At 29.3% G+C, this 23,850-nt stretch overlaps 4 protein-coding genes across 10 annotated transcripts; 2 read left to right on the plus strand and 2 right to left on the minus strand.

Annotated features, from left to right (window-relative positions):
• Nucleotides 1–729: 729 nt before the first annotated feature.
• On the plus strand, nt 730–8,156 carry Usp16-45 (ubiquitin specific protease 16/45). 5 transcript variants are annotated; one of them, XM_012289100.2, is made up of 15 exons: nt 730–902; nt 982–1,144; nt 1,397–1,530; nt 1,611–1,801; nt 1,876–2,035; nt 2,145–2,312; nt 2,733–2,960; nt 3,082–3,344; nt 3,480–3,670; nt 3,784–4,027; nt 4,106–4,360; nt 4,508–4,745; nt 4,876–5,142; nt 5,210–5,391; nt 5,744–8,156. In XM_012289100.2, exons 2-15 carry the CDS (start codon nt 1,057–1,059, stop codon nt 5,814–5,816), a joined length of 2,682 nt encoding a protein of 893 aa, XP_012144490.1. In that variant the 5' UTR covers nt 730–902; nt 982–1,056; the 3' UTR covers nt 5,817–8,156. The 5 variants fall into 5 exon arrangements, with proteins under 5 accessions (XP_012144490.1, XP_012144486.1, XP_003704963.1 ...); XM_012289096.2 differs by having other exon boundaries at nt 731–906; nt 4,106–4,411; XM_003704915.3 differs by having other exon boundaries at nt 731–902; nt 4,106–4,411.
• On the minus strand, nt 7,218–18,164 carry Regnase-1 (zinc finger CCCH-type containing protein regnase 1). Of its 2 annotated transcripts, none has more exons than XM_003704870.3 (8): nt 17,756–18,164; nt 12,072–12,200; nt 11,598–11,706; nt 9,010–9,475; nt 8,617–8,902; nt 8,211–8,535; nt 7,801–8,056; nt 7,218–7,710 (listed from the first exon to the last, which is right to left on the minus strand). In XM_003704870.3, exons 1-8 carry the CDS (start codon nt 17,861–17,863, stop codon nt 7,362–7,364), a joined length of 2,028 nt encoding a protein of 675 aa, XP_003704918.1. In that variant the 5' UTR covers nt 17,864–18,164; the 3' UTR covers nt 7,218–7,361. The 2 variants fall into 2 exon arrangements, with proteins under 2 accessions (XP_003704918.1, XP_012144493.1); XM_012289103.2 differs by having other exon boundaries at nt 7,801–8,059.
• A 156-nt stretch (nt 18,165–18,320) lies between these two features.
• LOC100883514 (uncharacterized) lies at nt 18,321–23,703 on the plus strand. Of its 2 annotated transcripts, none has more exons than XM_076535381.1 (3): nt 18,321–18,674; nt 23,127–23,203; nt 23,268–23,703. In XM_076535381.1, exons 2-3 carry the CDS (start codon nt 23,177–23,179, stop codon nt 23,685–23,687), a joined length of 447 nt encoding a protein of 148 aa, XP_076391496.1. In that variant the 5' UTR covers nt 18,321–18,674; nt 23,127–23,176; the 3' UTR covers nt 23,688–23,703. The 2 variants fall into 2 exon arrangements, with proteins under 2 accessions (XP_076391496.1, XP_076391492.1); XM_076535377.1 differs by lacking the exon at nt 18,321–18,674 and adding an exon at nt 22,875–23,044.
• LOC100878456 (fatty-acid amide hydrolase 2) lies at nt 18,797–22,721 on the minus strand. Its single transcript, XM_003704871.3, has 9 exons — nt 22,544–22,721; nt 21,859–22,067; nt 21,522–21,748; nt 21,080–21,409; nt 20,676–20,968; nt 20,472–20,567; nt 20,236–20,394; nt 19,944–20,126; nt 18,797–19,861 (listed from the first exon to the last, which is right to left on the minus strand). The coding sequence occupies exons 1-9, from the start codon at nt 22,574–22,576 to the stop codon at nt 19,772–19,774; spliced, it is 1,620 nt and encodes a 539-aa protein (XP_003704919.2). The 5' UTR covers nt 22,577–22,721; the 3' UTR covers nt 18,797–19,771.
• Nucleotides 23,704–23,850: the final 147 nt, after the last annotated feature.

Consider the following 23,850-nt stretch of genomic DNA (forward strand, 5'->3'; position numbering starts at 1 on the left):
TATTCAAAAATTTATGCTGTGCTTTTTGCATGCATGTTTTCCTAATACCATTTCTCGATTTTGAGCTCGTAAGTATTGTAAAGTTGTAAAATATTATTCAATTGTTACGTCATTTTCAAAATATATTCAGAATAATTCTAAGAAACAATGTTAAAATTCAAGAAATGGCACTTTTAATACTTCCTTTGCTATCATGTTTTCCTGATACAAATTCTTGATTTCGAACACTTGGAATCTGTAAAGAACTCAAATTATGCTGTACTGAAGTCAAATTTATAGTATTTAATTTTACTATTGTTGTCATCACTGTTTATTCCCTATTTATTATTTGTGCACCAGGAAATCATACCCGACTCATGCAATGCGGCTAACTTCAATAAGATCTCTCACAAGTTGGAGTTACTTCACTACTCTATATTTTCTGTTTCTTTAGTCATGTATAGGGTGAGCAAAAATATGTCAATAGAAAGAAGAGATTGTGCTGATAAATTACAATCGGCTATTGTTCAACTTTGAAATTTTCAAATTTTTTAATTCCGAAATTTTCAAAATTCCCAGATTTTTAAATTCCTAAATATACGAATTTTTAAATACTAAAACTGTATATATGACTATAGTCATCTCTAAACTGTATGGAGTACATAAACTGCACGATCACTTAGTGTATATATCGGAAGCATGAATATCGTAAAAGCGCTTGCGCTTTTAAACAAATAGTCAGTTCCACTCAGTTCCTAAATGTGTGGCCGAAATATCAAGTCAGAAAGCAATAGCAGTTCTGACAGTAATTTTTTGACGTAACATTTTTCTTAGTTCGTTATAAATAAGTAGTGATTGTTTTATTAGTTCGTAAGAATATTTTTCGATGCATCAATATAGAAAACCCAATGAAACGTAATATTGTCAGTTGGTACTCATTTTGGTTAGCACAATTATTTTTTAGAACACTTATAACCAAATTTACGCTTGCTTTCTGTTTAGTAAACTATTAAATTCACGTAGAGGAGACAAAGAAACGTAGCGATTAAGTTCCATGCAACTTTAAAATAAGTCAAAATGAGTAAAAAACGGAATCGACAGTCCGATCCAAACGGAGATCTTAGTGATGGTTCGACTGATTCATGTGATAAATCCTTCGCTACAGGTTAGAATTTTAAAAAGGTGTTCCAGAATTATGACCCTGTGTTTCTTTATTAGAAATATATTTCTTAAATTATCATTAAATAATCTATTAAGATTGTGAAGTTACTAGTCATCAAGTAGAAATAAATTAATTTTCTGAACGAAAAATAATGTTTATAAATATAAGATAAAAAATGAAACTTAATAACCCTTTGTTTTTTACATGTTTATTTATAATATTGCAAATTAAATTAAATTAATTAAATTTTTTTAGCGACTAAATGTCCACATATTGGGAAAGCAGTAAGTTTTAATAAAATCAAAAAATATATTATTAAAACAGGGATGAGTATAGAATGTGCAACTTGTAAAAAAAATACAAGTAATTCTATCAAATCTAAGGAAGAGGTATTGATATTAAATTTAAATGAGATTTACTTTATTTAATAGTAAATGATATTTTTATGGTTATAATATCTTAATTTCAGGAATGTGCAATAAGTTCAGGAATATTAATATGCTTGCAATGTGGACATCAAGGTTGTGGAAAAGAACAATGTGGACATGCTTTAGAACATTATAAAACACCACATAGCGATTGTCATTCCTTAGCTGTAGAAACTGTTCATTGGAATCTTTGGTGTTTTGAATGCGAGATAGAAGTTAATATTGGTTGCAGGTAAATATAATATTATTGAGAAAAAGTATTTTTAAGTACTTGCTGCAAATTAAATAATTACTTTGAATTTCCAGAAAAAAACTTCAAGAAACTATAGACTTTGTAAAAAGGGCTGCTACAGCAATGAATAGTCCCTCTCAAAATAAAGTGATACAAAACCAACTTCAAAAAGAGACTGTTAATGTAGATAAAAATCAAAAAGAACAAATTTTATACAATCTTCCTAAAGTAGGGGTGTGTATATTTTGTAATATTGATTACAGATGAGCAATAATAGTTCTAATGTAGTACAATTACAGTCTATTAGTGTACCTATATTTACAGTATAATACAATTTTTTTAGGGTTTAATGAATTTGGGAAACACTTGTTTTTTCAATGCAGTTTTACAATGTTTAGCACAAACACCTTTCTTAGTGAAGGTTCTCGAGGATCTACGTCTTCCTGGACAGAAATTTGTTTTACCAGGAGGAAAGCACAAACCTGCCAATAGTTCAGAAGAAATTGAATTGGTGAGTCATTGTTAAAAATAAATTGTTTGCAACTTACAGGTTTAAGATTATGATAAAATAATACTATAATCTGCAAGTGTATTATTAATGTCAAGCAATATGGTATTAAGATGCAAACACATAATATTATTGGATTGTTTTCTAATCATTTTTAAATTTACTAATGCATTGGCTCTGATGTCATCCATATGTGAGTGACATTAAATTTCCTCAAGGATCTGTCATATTTATGCTATTAGGAACAAAATTTATTATCTGAAAGAAATGAATGTATATGTATTAAGTATCTTGAGTGATAAGTAACAGATATAACAAAGTATCACAAAAAAGTTAAATAAAACAATAGATAAGATTTGTTAAACTTAAGAAAGCATATTATGTTGTTAAAATTTGAGTAAAATAAAGGGATATTTATTTCAGCCTCCAATAGAAGGTACTTTAGAAGGCTGGCAAAATTGTAGTTTTACTTCAATTTTGTGTAAGACACTTACTGAAATGCAAAACTCTGATGGACGTCAAGCATATCGTCCCTCGGAGCTATTAAATTCATTTAAGAAGAAAACAATGCAGTGCATGGATGGAGGGCAACATGATTCACACGAACTTCTTAGACATCTTTTAGAAATAGTTCGAAATGAAGATCTTAGGGTAAGATTTAATTATGTAATTATGACAATGAAAATCATTAAATTATTTATAATTTTGTATCATCATTATGTAATTGCTGTTTCTAATTTGATTCATAAACAAAACAATTTTGTTTTTTTAGAGATATCAAAGCATAATTTTAAAAGAAGTTGGTTTGAATGAAAAAACCAACCCAGAGGGAGTTGAAGACAGTCTTAAATCACGTGTAAAATTTTACGGAAATCAGGCTAGCGCAAGGTTACTTGGCCCAGAACTGGTTTTTCGTGGAGTTTTAGTTTCCACAGTAGAGTGTCTTGATTGTCATCACACTTCACAAAGTATGGAACCTTTTCTTGATTTAAGTTTACCAGTAATGGCTGATAAACCACAACCACCCGTTTTAAAGTAAGATTTACTAAAGCAGTTACATAGTATTACATAGATTTAATTGTTTGAAAAATTATATATTTTTATAACTTAAGGCTTTAACTAATATGTAATTATAAATAAATATTTGTATTATATTTACATTTATTTAAGAAGGAAGAATAGTGGTTTTGAAGATTCTTTCAACGTAATTTCGCATTCACCTTCTAAATGTCAACCAAGAAAGGAGACGCCTGTCCGGAAAAATCGGAAGAATAGAAAGCAAAATATTATAAATATTTACGAAAAGTTCACATTTGACAATAATATTGCTGAAGAAAACAATGGTAGTATACTTGAATCAGGTAATATACATTAATTTGTACATGTTATATATAGTAATTTTGTATGCATAAATATAATAGATAAATATAATAAGCATAATTTGGTAAAGAAAGATGTAAATTTTACTTTTTAGAAAAGGGTGATGCGGATGTAGAAGATAACATAGAAGCAGAGGGTCTTCCAGAAGTAGCTGAATCAGGTTGTAGTTCAGAAAAGCAGTCTGCATTGGCAAGTCCTGCTTCTCCATCGACTGATGTAATGAAATCAAATGAAAATATGAATGAGCTACCATTAAATAATGGTTTGCAAATGACTCCAACAAATAATTTGAATTTACTACAACTCCAAGATAATTTTAGTACAAAAACATTACCTGGGTATGTCATTATCATAAAATGAAATTTAATTTTATTAAATAAATGTTTGTTTAATAAACGATTTATATGTTTGTATAGTTCAAGTCCAACGAATGCATGCGTGGTAAATTCATCACAACCAAAAGTTTCGGATGGATTAGACAGCTCTGAAAGTGTAGAAAATGAAAGTGAAGTCCAAACTGGATTCTCTCTTTCTACTTCTTTAGCAGTAAATTCAAATTTAACGAGTCCAGAAGTATCAACGATTAGTCCTAGTTCAATTTCATCTGAAGAAAGTCCAAATAGTCCTATTTCTGGTGGTATAAATGGAGAAAATGGAGTAATTAATGAAAGGCCAGTATCCAAGCTTGATCAGACCGTAACAAAAGAAGCTTGGGATGAATGGTATTGTTTATCTGTGGTTTAACTGAACTCATTATTCGTACTGATTGCAATATAATTATCCAATTATAACTTTTTTAACTTTTATATAAATGATAGGCCAGCAAGAAGAAAAATAGAAGAATACTCAAATGAGGTTAACAATACATTTGATGGGCTCATTTCTGAAATTTCAAAAATAATTATCAGTTCTAACAGTCAGCAATCGCCTATTAAATATCCAACTAAAGAAGGAGAATGTTTAATACAATCGTGCTTAAAACAATTTGCGGCTTTAGAATTGATGAGTGGTAGTAATAAAGTTGGTTGCGAGGCTTGTACTGCCAGGGAAAAAAAGGTATAGCGATATCACACAGAAATTTAATCGTAGCAGATAGATAGCCTTATCTCTTATACCATCCACCACTCTTATATTATCTTTTTCTTTAAATTTGTCGTATATAAATATATGTTTTTCATAATTCTAGGTAAAAGGAGATTGTAAGATGGTATGTACTCCAAGTACAAAACAGTACCTAATTTCTCGAGTACCTGCAGTTTTGATTCTACACTTAAAACGTTTTCAAGCACAACGAATTGATTTTCGAAAAGTAACAAGACACGTTTCATTTCCTACTTTACTCGATCTATCACCCATTTGTAAAAATCATAAAAAACCTAGAATTTATGCACTCTACGGTGTCGTTGAACATAGTGGAACTATTCATGGCGGACATTATGTTGCTTATGTAAAGGTAATGATCTTAATATTAAATATGTATTAAAGTATTAAAATTTTCTACTAATTAATATATTCTTTAGTCTCGGTTACCATTAAAGCCAGATGATCCTCGGTGGTCATTTTTACCGCCAAAGGATCCGCAGGATATGCAAGAGAACTCATACTCATCAAGTTCTGATTCTAAAACTGAAGAAACAACTTCAACCCTCCCAACTATAATCGAACCACCACCTGGAAAGTGGTACTATGTCTCGGATTCTAGGTACATATTTTTTCCCCCGTTTTATGCGACTATAAGTTTAACATTCACAGTCTAACATGAAAACATTGAACTGAGAGACTGTATACGTGATAAATAATAACTCATTAAATGGATAATGCGATTTTAGATTAATGCGAAAAATATTTTAATGATTGTTAAATAAGATTTGCATGGAAATAAGTTAATTGATTTTAAAATGGTTTGAAATTACATTAAATGAATCTTTGCTTTTCCTTAATATTGATTAGTTGTAGATTTCATTAAAAATAATATCAGTTGAATTTTATTTTTATTTTTATATGAACATACACCAACATTTCTATTTTGTACACGATTTATTTTTATTTTTTAGAGTATCAGAAGTCGATGAAACGACTGTACTACAAAGCCAAGCTTACCTTCTCTTCTATGAGAGAATTTTTTGAATGTTATTTATCAACAGCCGCTAAAATAAAGCACGAGGAACTTGTATTTTACAACAGTAAAATGCTAAATAGTGAAAGAGATTTTAAAATTCTATAAACTTCAATTATTTGAACTGATCGAAATATGAAGATTCACTTGTGAAGCTATGGACTTTAACATAAAATATTGTAATTGTGAGATGTATAGTTTGTTAATGGTACTAATTGGAACTTACATTGAAATTGTTTTTCATTATATTTAAAATTGTCAACAGAACATTGTATAGCATTTTTATGTGTTATTTTAAACTGTATTGTGATCATTATTATGATCATTATTTTAAAAACAACTACAAAATCTTTATTTTATGAAATACTTAAAGCATTTATGTGAACCATTGATGATAATGAATGCTGTTTGTACTTTGATACTCACATTTCACAAAAACTATCAAAATTTATCACATTAGTTAAATAAAAGATTTTACATAACGAAAAATAAAATTTACATTTAGAATTTATAATTGAAGGTGAGCGTTTTTATTTTGAAGCTATAGTAATGAACAATTTAACTATAAAGTTCATATTTCATTGTATTTTTTTTCTCATTGTACAATATTTTTAAAAATTATTTATTATCATTTTTTTTTAAAATAGTTCAAATGCATGTATAAAGTGAAAAAACAGCAATCATTACTATAACATTACTAATAAAAGGATTAAAGACAATTGTAAATCCGAATGAACAACAGTAGATTTCGGCTATTGGTATTGATTGAAACGAATAAATCAGAACCGTACACACCGAAGGATGTCCAAAAAATTTCTAATTTTGAATTTCTTACAAAATATCATACCTTTTCTTTTCAAGTACATATCCAACATGGCATTTTCTTTTTTTTTCAATTTTTGGGTATTCTTTTGTAGTATCTAATTTTAGTGTTTCCATATCATCCAATAGAAGTAATAGAAGTAAAACCAAAGTTAGTGTATTTTATTTTACAATTGTCGTTATATCTCTTCAAGTTATTACATGATTGATTGGCATTATTAAAACTATAATTATCTTTGCTACAGAAATGCAACTGAACTTTTACGTAGTTGATATTTTATATTAAAATTGAAAAACGGAAATGCTATTTAAAAGCTGTTATTGTGATCCGTTTAAAACATAATTAATTTTTAAATTTAATTTCAGTTGTTAAGGTCCTTGTAATTATGTGTTCCAACTGCATTTATAATAATAAATTACTATGAACTATAATTTTTTGTTAAATATTACACATACTACTTTCGAAATATAAATCTTTTAATTTCTGTTTTGAAATATCAATTTCATGATATGAACTTGAATTCCTTTTTTTAATTTTTTGCACAGTTCGCAACAGGATACTGTATGTTTAAATAAAAATCCAAACTGTATAAGAAATTACTTGAATGTTTATTTCATAAAAACTTTAATGGGTATCACAATACTTTTCTAATTTTAATCTCATCATTACATTTTGTTATCTTTATATAATAAATACAAATTAAATAAATGAAAAAAGAATGCTTCTTATTCTGTTATTGAGGATACATCTTTAAAATTGCAATACAAATTTCTATTGCATCTGTTTCAAATGGATGCATTAACATAGCAGTCCTCACATGTTCTTCAGGAAAAACAGTTACTAAATGATGAAGTATCTGTGATCTGATGTCAAGAAGTTCTCTTAACATCTCTGAAGGCATAGCTGCGTACAATGGATGTACAGAAACATTTAACTGTCTGTCTGAAGCAGCTAGTTGTTGATTTGACGGCGAAGGCGAAGCCATATTTGAATTATTTGGTAACCAAGCTTGATAAGACTCTGGTGCCGAAGCAATACGCGTTACATGTTGATGTCCCTGTCTTCCTTCGAAATGATCCCAGCTAAATAATTAAATTAAATTCGGCATTCATATGTGACAGTTTGAAAGTACTAACATATGTCTAATTGTATAAAATAGTGTGCACACTTACTTCATGTCAACTCTATAAGGTGACTCGTTGCTAGAATGTCTAGTTAAAGGTCTATGTTGTACTCTGGAAGATTGTGGTGGTAACGAGTTCATTGATGATGCTTGTTGGTATTGACTCGATCGACGAAGGCGAGGATCGTAAACTGGATTCAAAGTTAATTGTCTCTGAAGTTTTCTGTGCATATTTGGAGGTTCTCCGTCTGATTTATTCAATCCTGATTTATTCATTCCTGCTGACCAACAGGAGGGATGATAACCTGCTAATAAAATATAACAATACAATTGCGCGTTCCACACCTGTGACATTTGTATAACATCAAGTTATAAACTTTTATAATAAAAAAAACTAAGTACGTAGTTCTATTGTAATTTTTCTTTTAATTCCACCACTGTATACATTTTTATCTCTACCTTGAGAACTTATGGTAGGAGTTGTTTGTGTTCCTTGCACTCCAGAATTTGTTGGATGCTCAATAGCAACATTTTCTACGGATTTACTTTTTATAACTGAAGGTAATCGTTGGACGCTGGTAGTTACTGCTGATCTAGTTTTACACAATGGCTGATGTTGAGATACATTGGGCGATATATTAGTTGGCAAAAGAAGACTTGGACTTGGATCTTTCGCTTGAAGATGCTTTTGCACGTGTTCTACTAATTTTTCTGTAACTGATTTTTGAGGATGAGGACCTCTTTCCGGGTGCCGAAACTTACATTTATTTCCGTAAGTGCATTTCTGTAATAAAAAAATGTTCAAAGAATGGTTAAAATATTTAAACAAGTATTGAAATACTATATTTTTTGATCAATTATACACCTTTGCATATGGACAAGGAGGGGCTGGATCAGATTTTCTCGGAGAAATTCTTAAAAAATTTTCTAAAGTAGGGCCACTTCTACCTAATGGATCATCTGGTGGCATAAACCGGTCATTTACAAAAGTATACATCAAAATCCTTTCTTCTATAACTTTCCGAAATTCTGGACTTTCCTGTGCCAAGTCTCTATAATTATCATTGCTGACAACAATGCCATCAATTTCTGCAGCTAATCTCAAAATATAACGATCATCGTAACAAACCATTCTCTTACCACCTATTAATCTGAAATCAAAAATTTAAATGTACAATAAATTTTGTTGAACTCTGGAGATTTAAAAAGATTTAGAAACCTATGAATTTGGAAGTGTAATTCATACATGAATACAAACCTAGATGGAGTAAAAACCAATAAACGATCTCTTTCCAATTCACCGAGAATCTCTTGATCAGCGATTGGATTATCAATTCGGGAAGCTTCCTTCCTCCACTTTGGCACGAACACGGTAATCTCTTTATGTCCTCTAGCTTTAAACCAATTTACACAAATCTTGATCCCTCTGCAGGAAAATATTTCTTTGTTTCCATGACTCATTGCTACGTTACTTCCGTCGATCACAACAGGCCTAAGCCTGCTGGAGCATCCACTACTTTCATTAGTAACTAAATCATTGTCTAGAACGCTATCAGACTCTTCCGGTGCGTCGATCGACTTTTGGGAACAACTAGCTCCGAGTTTGATCAATTCTGCCAAAAGTTCATTTTGTTCTGGATCTGGGCCCAATTTTTGTAATGCCGTTTGAACTAAACGTTCGGTATAACCAAGTTTCAGAGCAAACTCTACTCTAGCCGTGTACCCTAAAAAATCAAATAATTTACATCTATTAATAACGCAATTGATACATATTTTCAAGTAAAGTTTGACTGATTAACATGGTCTCTACCCCCAGTACTTAATGTTAACTGGAAATTTATTCGTCACAAACCACTCTTTTATAAAATGAACCTGTTATCCTGGAACTGAACTTGTTAATATATTTTGCTATTCACTATGTCATATTTGTTGATCTATGCACTCTAATCATGTAAAATGTTTATAGGTAAATAATTAATAGCTCGCTTAATAAACTATAGGCAAAGTGCAACTCCATTTTTACCGATTTCGAGTAAATTAGACAAAAGTATTTATAAAACTATAGTTTTAATTTAACATTAAAAGGACTAATTGAAAAATATATATCTTTAGAAAGTAGATACAACAGCTCCTTTTTCACTGAGTCCTTAGGACCTCAACATCTTGCTATGTATGTACTTGCCCATGTGGAGATCAAACTTCTGAAAGCTACACGCATATTTCAATTAATCTGCTGTTTCTATAAAATAAAATAACGACGGTATTAACAAATATATTATAAAAATTAATTAGAATAGACAAGTACATCGATTCAAGCTAACTGGGGACAATTACAAAGCTGAAATAAGACAAATATTTTTATTTATATGACAAAATTAAATGCTGCACTATCATTAGTCCCCCCAAGCCGATGTTTCATACGCGGTTGTTGTTACATATAAATTACTATTGTTATATACATATCAATTTCCAAAATAATTATAATATTGAGTTGTAGTGCTCTTGTTAGTTAAAATCAAATTAGTTATTACATCTTAATACTTGAGTTTTATATAGTAAACCTTTTACGCGATAAAATTTATGCCAAGTACGAAAATTAACGTGGCAGTGCAGTGTTATATACATTGGCGGGCACAGTAAGCTTCCTTAGGGAAAATGGTGACATACTAGCTTTTGATTGGTCCATTTCTAATTTTAGAAATTTAGAATAAAAATCTGTAAATATAGAAATTTAGGAATGCGACAAATTTGAGAGGATTTGGAGATCTTCTGGAAATTAAAAATTTGTAAATTAACAATTTGATCCTCCAAAATTGAAGGCTCGTTTCCTTAACAAAAGGAAGCCTACATTGCATCCGAATATACAGTGCCGAGCACGCTATTATCCTTCTCCAGGAAGAAAGCCTTTTAAAGAAAGCAGATCCCCATCGTCTTAATATTTAACCAAGTTTTATTCAGAAAGCTGAAATCAGAAGATGTAAATAAAATAGTTAAGGGTGGCAGTTAGATGAAACACCCTGGACAGTTGCTCGTGAGCTACCAGTTGGGCATGCCTGTTCTAGAGAAGACCAGCGTGCTCGACAGTGTATGTCGAGTCGAAGTTGTTAAAAATGAGAATAAATTTTAAACGACAATTATTAGCGAAATCAATAGTTAGACCGACGGTTAGCAGGAAGATGTTTAATTCGGAAAAATTTCTAAGAGGGTTCTATAAATACAAGAAGCAGGTGAATGAGGACAACTCACCGAGGAGAGTAGTAAGAAACCCGACCTCGAATAGACTCAAATATGTATGATGGCCTGTCACATAAAGAAGTTTAGGATCTTCGGTTGAAACACACGAAGCATCAGTGCCAGGAGGGGAGGAATCCCTAAAATGTTAGAGAAATTTGTGATAGGTACGAGCATGATGTGATCAAAATTTAAAGATGATCTTTAAAGTGCATGATTTGAAAATTGCAAAGGTTCCAAGGAGAAGTGATGATATATTCTCGTAAGGAAATGCTTCAACTTTCAAATGTTTCGTGAATCGTTAAATAGTAGCGTTGCAAACCTACGACTGATCTCCACACAGGTTGGTACAAATCTCTTTTTCTTTTTTCAAGGTGAATTTAGTTCGAGGAGAATGAATAATTAATATTTTATGTACAGTTTCAATTTTAAGATACGTTATAATACAAATTGTTATTTATTAGGTGTGCCATAGAAGATCAATAGTTATAACGCATTCCGGAATAAAAGTGTAACACAGAAAATAAGATGTTATTTTACATTTGTGTCGATAGCTGTACAGTTAACTTTTTTATCGAAAAGAAAGTGATGTCATTTTTACAGAAAACCGTTTACCTGGACTCTGATTAGGAGGACTTCCTTGAACGGTGACATATTCTGCAAATTCTGCAGCCAAGGTATCTGAGGCGGTCCTGGACACATCTGAATGATTTGGAGTAGTCGCCTATAATGTCATATTAAATAATTAATTAGCACCAGTTAAGAAGATAACGGTGTTCCGAAATGTCAACTGTTTTGCATATATTTAAAACGTAGCATATCACAGGATGTCCTTTTCAGATTAGTTCTTTCGAATATCCACGAAACGGTTGATTCTCGGAAATATTTCGAGCAAGCATTGAGACATATAATTTAATGTGGTTGAATAATTATTTTACAAGTGGAAAACATATAAAAGACATTAATTTTTCTTTTTTATAGAACTACCTTTTTTTATCAAATCAAAAGATAAGACCTTTGTACTGAAACATAATAAAATAATCAAGGATTTATTGTACGAATGGTTATATTTAATAAAAATCAATATACCTGTAATTCCACTTGTGAATGGACGTTGGTGGATCCGATTGGATCCTCAGTTTCGTAATCGCTATCGTAAGAAGAGTCTTCTGCGTCAATGATGCTTTCAGTTTCCAAGATGGTACAGTCCACGTATTTCTAAAAAAAATTGGAAAATGAATCATTTCTAAATAACTATTTCTTTTAAAACGTTCATGTATCTATTAGCTTTACTTTACTTTTGTACGAAGTATATTGGAGCGTAACTTTTGGGCTAGATAAGAGAAGAGCCACTCCCAATTACTTTCCGTTTTGGAAGATCAATTGCATAATTTCTAAATTTAACAAACTTCTATATTTCCCTTCCTAAATTTTAAATTGCAAAATTAACAAATTTCTAAATCTTAAGTTTCTAAATTCTCAAACTTGAAAATTTGCACATTTCTGCATTCACAAATTCTTAAATATCTAAATTCCAACTTTTTAAATTTTCAAAATTCTAAACTTCTAAAATTATAAATACTCTACTGTGTCCACTTTCATATCGGTTGTTGAATAATAAACACTACGTAGTATTTTTCCAAGAAACGTCATCAATACTTTAATACAATTTTTGTAACAGAATCAATGTAGTAAAAGAAAATAAATAGGTACAATATTAAAAACTATACAATGTAAAATTATATGCATTGAAGATAAATTTTGTTTACTAAAAAAATAAATTTTTATTTTACAAATTACAATATTCCCGAGAATATAATTATCGATATATTCTCATCTTTCTTGAATGATAAATCTGTATTTCATATGAAAATCTTTGAAGGAGAAGTAAGTTTAAAAGAAGTTAGCTTAAACGAAGTATAGCTCTTTCAGGTTACCGGATATGACTGTTAGCAAAGATCCAGGTGAAAGTAAAGAGACGCGGCAAATACTGTTCTTTTATTCTGAACTCTCCTACTTTACAAGTAGAAAATCAGTAATTAAAAAAAATTCCTATTTCATATCGAGAATAATTTCCAAATCATTTACTCGGTAATTAAGTAAGCACATTATAAAATAATCTCATCGGTTTTATTTTATAATTCCTTACATTGATTTTCTATGTGAATAAAAATTTATTAACGAATGTATTATTAAAATATTTTGCAATTTTATTCGTGTTACATATATTATTATTCATTGAGAGAATAAGTTAAATTATTCGAGAATTTAACTTTCTGTATTTTTGTTATGATGGTATATTTATTATAAATGCATAGTAATATTTTTAAAATGTTTAGTACCCGGTAATATTCTATATTTATTAATAACGAAATCTCTGACCTTATACCTGTAGGTATAACGTAAAACATTTCAATGAAAGTCGACAGAAAGTGTTGATCACTTGCTAGAGACACAGTGATGAATGTTAATGTCGAAGGCGATACTATTAACTCGCTACATATTTCTCCTTAATAAACAATCAAGATCAATTTATTGCCAATGGATACTAACCATAGTGAACATTTTTAACTTCATATTATTCAACATCGTATAATACGATATAATTTTCACGTGTTTAATCAAAATTACGTCTTTCCCTTTAACCTCACAAATATTTACAGATGTAAACAAATAAATAAACATTTCGCATATAAATATAAATGGTGACCCAATAAGATCGCTCACTTTAAATATTAATATCAAACATAAGGTAGATAGTTATAATATTAAATAGGTAATTGATTTAAATGGTGTACGTATCGTGAGATATTAAACGACGATCGACATCAATTGTTCTCAATGATTACAATTTAAAAATAATTATCACCTCTGTTCGTTTTATTTATTACATTACGCTACATACATTTTATTACGACACATTGTGTAAAAAAATAAAGTGGTAAAATTTCAGGAATATGAATTTTATGATCAGAAAATCTTGGATAAATTTACTATTGAATAAAATTAAAAGCTTGAAATTTTTTAAATGCTTAAAAATACACCAGATTAACACAAAACAATTAAAATAAAAAATATACAGACTTGTTCTAATTACGATTCAGTTAAGTAATTTTATACTTGACAGACTTGTCACGTAAATTTACTTTTACTCGAATTTTTATTAAGTTACGTTACGATTTTCATTTTTATGCGCTCTGCACGTGCACAGTCGCATGCTTAGTACATTTATTTATTTTTCTTAAAAAATGACCGGAAGCCGAGGAAAAGCAAACCGTTCGTTAAGTGTCAGTAGGGGAACGGTTTTCGACAGAGGTGATTGTATCGAAAGGGTTAAAAGAGACAAGACACAGGACCATAACGAAAAAAGCGTGAAATTTACGACACTGCATGTCACGGGTTGCAGCCTATGCCCTACCAACGGCTTCGTGCGCTCCTACGTCAGGCTACATATCGCTTTCCCAAGCCCAACCTTCTCAATTATACACTTACGCAGGTATCTGCAATATAATAGAGAGAATCGAAAACCCAATATATATTGGAACATAAGCAAGCCGTAAATCAACCAATAAAACGTTCATGTACAGTTACTCTAAGAATTAAGCACACGCTTACCTATGGTCGTGAAAATTGCCGGTAAAGTAAATATAGGGCGCTCTGGAGGTAAACTTTACGACTATATTTTGCAGAAGGAAATAAAGAAAAACGTATGCACGGAGGTCTATGAGTGTTTTATCAATGCATTTTTCGTGATAATGTATCGCACGCAAACGTGCACTCACGGACATTGATAAATCAATATCTGCAGTTGAAAATGTGCATTTAAATTTTTAATTTGTAAGTTCGCAAATTCATAATTTTCCAAACTTCTAAAATTCGCAAACGTGGATTCTTAAATATAAAGATTGCTAAATGAAAGAGTTATCAAATGTAAAAAATTATATTTGAAAATTCCTAAATTTTTTAATTTCCAAGTTTCAGAATTTTCAAACTTGTAAATTCCTAAGAACTCAGGTCCCCAAACTCCCGCTCGCTAAACACATATTTGATGTTCAAACTGAAGCTGATATACAAATGTTATTTATTAATACTTCTCAAGGAGCTCACTGTTTGCTTCAATATACTGAAAACATAGTAAACACAAATTGTTCTCAAACAACCGTTTTGCTCTACAAATTTTGATACTACAAATGTTTTTGATACAAATACATAAAAGATTCATTTGCAAATTGATAAGATCACATTCTTATATTTTGTACAATGTCGTCAACGAAGCGCAAAATGCAGCAATTAACCGAGCGATGTGTGAAATAAAGTATACGTACATGTTTTACCTATGTAAACATATAAAATTGCCAATTTATGATTGGAGAAAGTTTATTGTTAATGAAATTTTCATTACCTACGTCTGTGAATAACAACGTTTGCACGCATATTATATCGCTGACCATCACACTCATTAATCACCGGTATATCAAGAATAAAAGAAAGGAAAACCTAACCTGAATTAACTTTGCCTAGAGAAACTGTGGTAATCATAATTAGTTATAATTATCGATACATTAATATGTTATTCGATGTTCGAACGAATTTAATTTAATGTAATTTTAAATGAGAATGATTTGATTATGTACATGGTCTATCAGGTTAGATTAGAAACTTAAATACGAGTAAGGAGAGTTGTACGATAAAATGTTACATTCTATTTCGGTCATCCGGTGTGTTAATGATATTATCGATAATGATATTTGCAATATTTATCGATAACACTATCGATATTAGCTGAAGTTCGAATACACATTTTCTTAAAACGGATCCGTTTAAAATTCAGACGAGAATGAATAGATTTTAATGATAAAATTATAAAGAATTAAATTTGAATAAAAATAAGTAAAGAATAGAAAAAACTTTACAGAACGTAAATTCATCCGACTTAACAACATCGAGGTGTTGTTGAGTATCGATAAAATATTGGTGAACTGTCGATAATCTTTATGCATATTGAATAAAATATTCAATAAACCTGAATATACACAACTATCAATTTTTTTTTAATTTTAGAGATATTTTTCTCGAAATTGGCCGAGTATCAATGGCTAAAATTGCGTTTGCGTTAATTATAGATGTGAGCCTATAAATTCGCAGCGTGTAAAATATGACATGTAGAATCAACTTCTATGCAATCTTCAAAAGGCATTTAAATTAATATGCATAGATTACATTCAAGTATTAAGTAAAATTTTTTTTTAACGATGAGTTGTGTTTTAACAACGACTAGTCATATAACGCGAGGTTTGATAACGTATAGCAATATAAAGTAAGGTGTATAACATATGGCAATATAGCGCGAGGTTATACATTTGATGATATAGTACAAAAACAACGCATGTGATATAGCGCGAGGTTATACGATACATGAGAATATAAGTCATACAACTCGTGGCCATATAATGCGCAGTGATACCGTAAGTGTTTAATTTCTTTGTTAACTCGCATATTCATTTTATTTTGTTGTTTCTTCGTTTTACTAACATTTCTTTAACGCCTTAATGCTTGTACTTTTATTTTAACAATATAATAAATAACAGTAAGTTCTTCAAAATATTTAGAAATATTTAAAAGTAGAATGGAGAAGAAAAAGGATTGGTTAATATTTAGATCAATTTGATTGAAGCTGTTATAACTTATATAACAAATTATGTAAATTTTCAAGTTTCCTTTTTTAGTAAGGCCATATGTAATCGCCATAACTGGAACTGCATTTTAACTTGTTTTTAAAACTTCTAATATCAAAATATAAAAGGTTTGTACAATAAACTCTGCTTTCTAAGTAAATATTAATTTCAAACTACATTCTACTTTCGTTAATTTCGCTACATTTTGTCTGCAATGAGTTTAAAAGTGAATTTATAGACATTATAAAATGATAGAACAAATTATAAATAAACAAAAGCGAAAAACTAATTTATTATTATAAATGTAAATAATAATTAAAATAGTGTACCTTTATTGCTGAAAAGAAGAAAGTTTGCTTTAAATAAGAACAAAAACCGTAAAAGTTATAGTTAATTTTTTGTAAATGTAAAATATTGTATCGCGACAACTTAATATGGTATAAAATATCGTAATGTTTGACAAAAAATATTTTTGAAAGTTAAGAATACTATCATCGTATCTCGTTGCTCTAATTTAGGTCGCGATCCCACTCTAGCAAGTCAGTTTATAAACAAGACACAAAAAGACAAGTTGCAATTATATTTCATAAATTTCTATCGTTAAACATGACATTTAATAATTTTAATCGATTTAGGTGACATTAGTTACTGTCAATAAAGAAATATTAGAAAGGTAAAACTCTAAGTTATTAAACTCAAGTTAAAAATAATATAAAATTCAATAACAATCGAAAAAAGCAATTTATAAAATAGTTCAGTTACGAAAATGATCTTTGTCTAACTTTCCACGTAAGAATAACAAAATCCCGATAATAAAAATGTCGTTAAATCTGTTTTCAATTTTATACGGGTTTGATGTTCGCGGTAAAAATGCTTTTTGCAGTTTCTACGATCAACAAAAACAGAATCAAAGCTACAAAACACCGTATCTGATGTAAACTTACAACTCTAAGAATGTAGTAAAACCAGTGAAGAAACTCTAAATGATGTTTACCTTAAGCAATTATCAAGATATTTGTAACAGTAAACGCGACGCTCTGGACGCGTTTAATTGATTTTGAAAAATCGGAAAATTAAAAAGAATTCATCAGAACTTACCTTTCCGGCGACGGTCATATCTCCTTCCACGAATCGTAATCGATCGTATCCTTTCGCGTCCAAAGACCTTCTCGAATCCGTACAAATACTATTATGTACACAAATCATACACGCGAACGCGAGCGCACACACAACGCAAAGACACGGGAGTAAGAAAGACAGACCAAGAGTAAGTAGCTTTCACAAATACATTCCAGGCTCTGATTAAAAAGCGTCGATTGAAATTGATCTTTCTACTAAGAACAACAATGATCTCTGATAAAAAATCGTATGAAAAAGTTTGAACACAAAGAAATAGTAAAGGCTGAAGCACGCTTCCGGGATATTCCGTTAGATCCTGGAACGGTATCGATGTTCAGAAGAAAGCAGGACAGAATAACGACTACTCGCGGCGACGGCCGGTCAGTGAATGGAGCGAGCGAGAGCTACGACGTCATTACCCCCACTCTCGACTACGAGTCTTCGGGCAATGTCGTCACAGGCAGCAATGGCCACGAGTAGCCACGAGCAAGATAAAGTAAAACTGAATCGTGATTAAATAAATGACGAGTGCATGGTATAACGCGTGGCGATATAACGTGTGATTGTACCTTGACGAACATAGTAGGCGTCATTCGTTGATTTTTGTTAATAAATTTTCAACTTTGCAATTTTATAAAGTTTGAGAATGCGAAGATTTGAAAATTTAGAAATTTGGGGACTTAAGCCCGTTGGAAGATTAAAGATTTGAAAACTCGAGGATTTGAAAATTTAAAAAATTTTGGAATTTAGAGATGTATAAAATTTAGGAAATTTAGGAATTTGAACATCTTTGAAGTTTGAAAATTTCAAGTTTACACGTGATTCCCCAAAACTGAAGAGTGGTGGGGTGCCCCTCTACATTCGCCTTCATTCAAGGAAGTCTACATTGCACTTGACTGTACGTATACACATCTCATTTTATCTATTACATCTACAGTCACATATGCATTGTACTGATATAGAATCATTGTAATACAATGAGTAGTATGATTTATCATTTTTAATAATAGCTCCATAATATACATAACTTTATAGATTGTTTTTCACCTTTATTTTGCATACTGTAATTTGTACAATAAGAGTTATAATATAATAAATGCCTGATACCTCATTTATGTTTTAGATAGATTATTACAATCAACACCATTTTAATCATAATCATGTTCAGTTTTATTTGAACTAATAGAACTGGAATGATATTGCACAATTCATTATTAGAAAAAATATACCTCAATATCTAACAAAAATATTATATAAAAATGATTTAAAAATGTAAAAACAGTTTAATAAATATGAGTCTTATACAATCACGTATTCAGTATAAATATTATATAATAAAATATTCAACAAAAATATATTAAAATATGTACATTTAATTAAGTAAATGTGAAATTATAGATTCAAACTCAAAACATGACATTCTACTCCAATACCCTGTTGTAATTAGATTTAACGCGCACTAAGTCCCATGAGTTACATAAATGTATCTAAAGAAAATTTCTGACGAATATAACTTGTTTGATAAAAATATTAAAAAAAAGAAAATTGTATAATCAACCAGTTTCTTATTCAAATAATAACCAATTAATATATTTCGATATTCAAGTAATATAACAGATTTCAATTGAAATATATAAATCTAATATATAAACCATCACCAAATATATCATGAATGTAACAGAACTTTCAGAATTAAAAAAATACATAAAGATCGCCGAAAACGAAAAAGAACTGTAATAAATATCAGCGATATATCGTTCAAAATGTTTGCTGTTATATATTTTATTTATATAACATAAAACAAATCATAAAAAAATTAATTTCAAGAAAAACTAATTTGAGAATAATAATGAAAGATTTATCATTTATGTCAATAACTATAATAAAATAATTATTATTTTATTATTACTATTGTAATAATAATAACTACTATTATTATCAACCAAACATGTTTGTTATAATTTAAAACAGCTGTACAGACTTCAATTTATGTAATTAAGACGGTGGAACCCAACCACCAAATGCTTTTTCCAATTCTTGTGCTACAGCAATACACAAGTGATCATTATATGGGGCTGCAACAACCTTGAAGAAAACAATTTCATAATTAATTAACAAGAAAATTATTTCACAATCAAAATGATTAAGTTAATTTTAATTTCTTTACCTGTATGCCAACAGGTAATCCATCATTGCTTAAACCAAGAGGCACTTGGCAAACTGGATATTTCATGACATTAAAGAGGCACCAATAACCAAAATTAAAAGGTCTTAAATAAGCCGTATAATGATAACTGGCTGGAAAAGGTGAAGATGGGTACAATAGCACCCCGTTATTTTGTAATTTATCCTAAAAATAGAGATTTAATTGAATTTTAATAGTTACACTAGCATACTAGTTAAAAAGTCGAAATTTATTTACATATGTTTGAAATACGTGACTTCAAATTAAAACATACCGACAAAAATTTTTTCATATTTTCGGTTATATTTGTTGCCCATTCAGCGTTCTCTTTTGGAAAGAAATCTTCATCGATTAATTTCATAACTACGGAAAATGTATGCTCTGACTTTCTTGTTAAAAATTTCATAATTTCTGCACTGGTACTTGTGCAATACTAAAACAAATATTATTTTAGTTATAATTAATCTATTTTTTATTTATATAAATATATAAATAGTGTTTATTATATACCTTTTTGTTTGTTATATTTAATTTAAAATTGACCTCTTCATGGGTCATCCAATACCTCCATAGTCGAAAACTATATTCAGAACCTGGTATTTTTATCTGAAAATATTACAAGTAAGCAATAAAATCAGAAAACAAATATAACAAAATATTAATTTAAATAAGCGATATTATGTAACAATTAAATGCATACAATTTTTCACACACCTTTTTTGCTGATCCAGTAACTTCTTTTAAATGATGCACAGCTTTTAGAAGAGCAGCTCTCATTTCAGAACTTACTTTACTAGCTCTTATATCACCTGAACTTTCCTGGTAAAAAATATTAAGGCTTTTTACATTTACTACTGTATCAAGTTCTAAAGATGATTTCTTTTCCCCCACTAAAACTTTTAAAATAGGGGTTAAATCTTCTGCCTTCTTACATATTGGACCTGCTTGTGCCATAGAATCAGGACAATCACTTTGTCGAAGTCCAATACCTTTTAGTGATATTAAACCTGAAAATAATTTTATTAAAAATTTAGAAGTAGTAAAATTTATCTATTATAAAACTTTTATTATCCAACATAAATATATTCATAATAATAATTCATGTAAACTATAAAAACCTGAAGTTGGTTTAAGTCCAAAAACGCCGTTAAAGAAGGCAGGCATTCTAGTAGATCCACCAATATCACTGGCAATAGAAAATGCTGACCCACAGGCAGCAATTATTGCTCCTTCTCCACCACTGCTTCCACCAACATTCCTCGTAGTATCATATGGATTACAAGTTTGTCCATATAAAATGTTCCTTGATTCAGTCCATAAATTTAACTCAGGAACATTTGTTTTTGCAATTAAGATTCCACCAGCATTCTTTATAAATAATATTGCTGTAGCATCTTCTTCAGAACGATAATCACGTCTGCTTATTAAACCCATTGTATGAAGCATACCTACACAATTACTTTTATTAAACACATTATGAGCTAAAGTAATTATTTCAGTATTTTCAAAGATATCATCATTTAAAATAGAAAATAAAATGAAACACTGAATGAACATTACCTTTAGCTTCATTGCTTTCTTTTGTTGTAAATGGTACACCTAAGAAAGGCTTTTCTTTCTTTAATGAATCTGTATTTTCTAACTTCTGTAATAGTTGATCTACTTGTTTAGCTTCTTCTAAAGCTTCAGAATACCTGTCTTCAACTACAGCATTTATTATACCATTTACTTCTTTTGCTCTTTCTATAAATGCTGTAACAACTTCTACAGAAGATACTTTTTTTGTTCTACAAAAATATTTATATATTGCAATTTTATACACGTAGATACTATTATCCTACATTTCTTTTGTTAATTATGTTAAGTCCTGAAACCTAAATGTTAATATAAAAAGTACCTGATCTTTTCAGCTAACTGTGATGCACTCATCAACAACAAATCATTTTTTATTGGTGGAACCTTTTGTGACTTATTATTATAGTATAATCCAAAAACTAAGTCTATTAAATAATCAAATACTGTATGGAATTGAATGATCATACATTTTAAGAAGTATTTGATCAAATTTTTTATTGCATCACATACTGTTTTGCAAGTATTATTCTCCTAAAAAAGAAAATAATATTATCAAAAACAATAAAATCAGAAAAAATGACTAATGTTTTATTAGTCTAAAACATACTTGTTTCAGCAAAAATATACATTGCGATAGTCATTATAGGAAATCAACACAAATTTATCATTTTGATAATATAATTTGATAACAGTATCGTTTGTGGTAACCAGTTAACTAGCAATTCATACATTTATACATTTATAAGTAAAAATTTTATAATAAACCATTACACAAGACAAAATAAATATATGATCAACATATAAATTTTGCTATTAGAAAATTTTGTTTAGAAAATTAATTCTAATTAGTTAAAATAGTTCTAACAAAAATATTTATTTAAATTAATGCATTTTTGTTAGGTATATTTTTGCTAATTCAGATACAGAACTGTATGATTTTATTAAAAATAGTTTAAAATAATACTTCATTGCTTATAAATTAGTTCACTAAATTTATTAAATTTTACCTGATATTTTTTATTTTTCACCGTTGTACACATATTGATACGAATATTATAAATTATATTATTTGTAAAAACTGTTGGATACCAAAAAATATATAGTTAAAAAATTAACTCAGCAGAATTGTCGAGTACATTAAATATTCCACACTGTATAATAGAATACAGCACACAACATATTAAGTCCGATCTTATTTGAAAATTAAGATTTACTTAACACTTTTGAAACCGGTACAATGTTATAGTCTCCGTCATTAGAGAACGTATTTACTATACTTTGTTCAACAACATACTATAGTAATTATATAATGAATTTTCATTCATTCTGCGCATCTCGGAATCATACATCGAGCATATATATCCAGTGATTTTTTATTTTGTATACATTCTATATTATTAATTTTGTTCCCATTTACGTATCGCTGCTACCATGTATATAATAAACGAAATGGAAAGCGCGTAGTAATGGAACCTATTGAAATCAGTCGGAGCTATATCAAATGCAATGTAGTTTATATGAGTTAGGACTGTTTACAACTACACAAAAAATATCAAATTGATATAAAACTTTAATTTATTGCATTCACAGGAAACATTGTATTATATTATATTGAGCAATGTCGTTGGAGAAAATATAAAATGCAGAAAATTAGAAGAGAAAAAGTGGTACATGAAATAAAATTTTCATTATAAATTTATAGACAATTACTTAAAATTTAATTATTTTCAGAATCAAGCCATTGAGTTACTTTGGTCAGAAAAACAAGAAAGGACAACAAGGAAAAGAAAAATAGAAGAAGCAGAAAAAGCTCAGGATGTATCTGCGCAATGTAAAATTATGCATTGTTATAAAAGAAGCGAAAGGCAGTATTCCATGTGTTTTTCAAAACACAGAATTCTTTCTGAAATGAAGTCACATGTTACTCAAAAAAATTGGAGTACTGTTAGAAATTTATTTTTATTATTACTTCATTTCTCTATAGATCTAGAACCATTGATATGGCGTTACAATTTTATATTAACATTATATAGTAATATTGATAACTTATCTAATGTTTCTCAATTTTTTCAAATGTGTATTGGTTGTCTTCATTCTGACAGAGATTTAATGTTACAAAATTTATTGCTTTTATCACATAATAAAAAATGAACTTCCATATGTTTTATATGCTTTGTTCTTTTGTTATACAACTGTTGAAATTAAATTATTTATTTGATTAATTATTAAGTCAATTAATGTTTAGTACAATTTTTAATATCATATACTAAGGAATTATGTCATCATAAATTTATGTTCTTTATAATGTTGAGTT

This window comes from Megachile rotundata, chromosome 1 (assembly GCF_050947335.1).
Source record: "Megachile rotundata isolate GNS110a chromosome 1, iyMegRotu1, whole genome shotgun sequence".
Taxonomy (NCBI): Eukaryota; Metazoa; Arthropoda; class Insecta; order Hymenoptera; family Megachilidae; genus Megachile; species Megachile rotundata.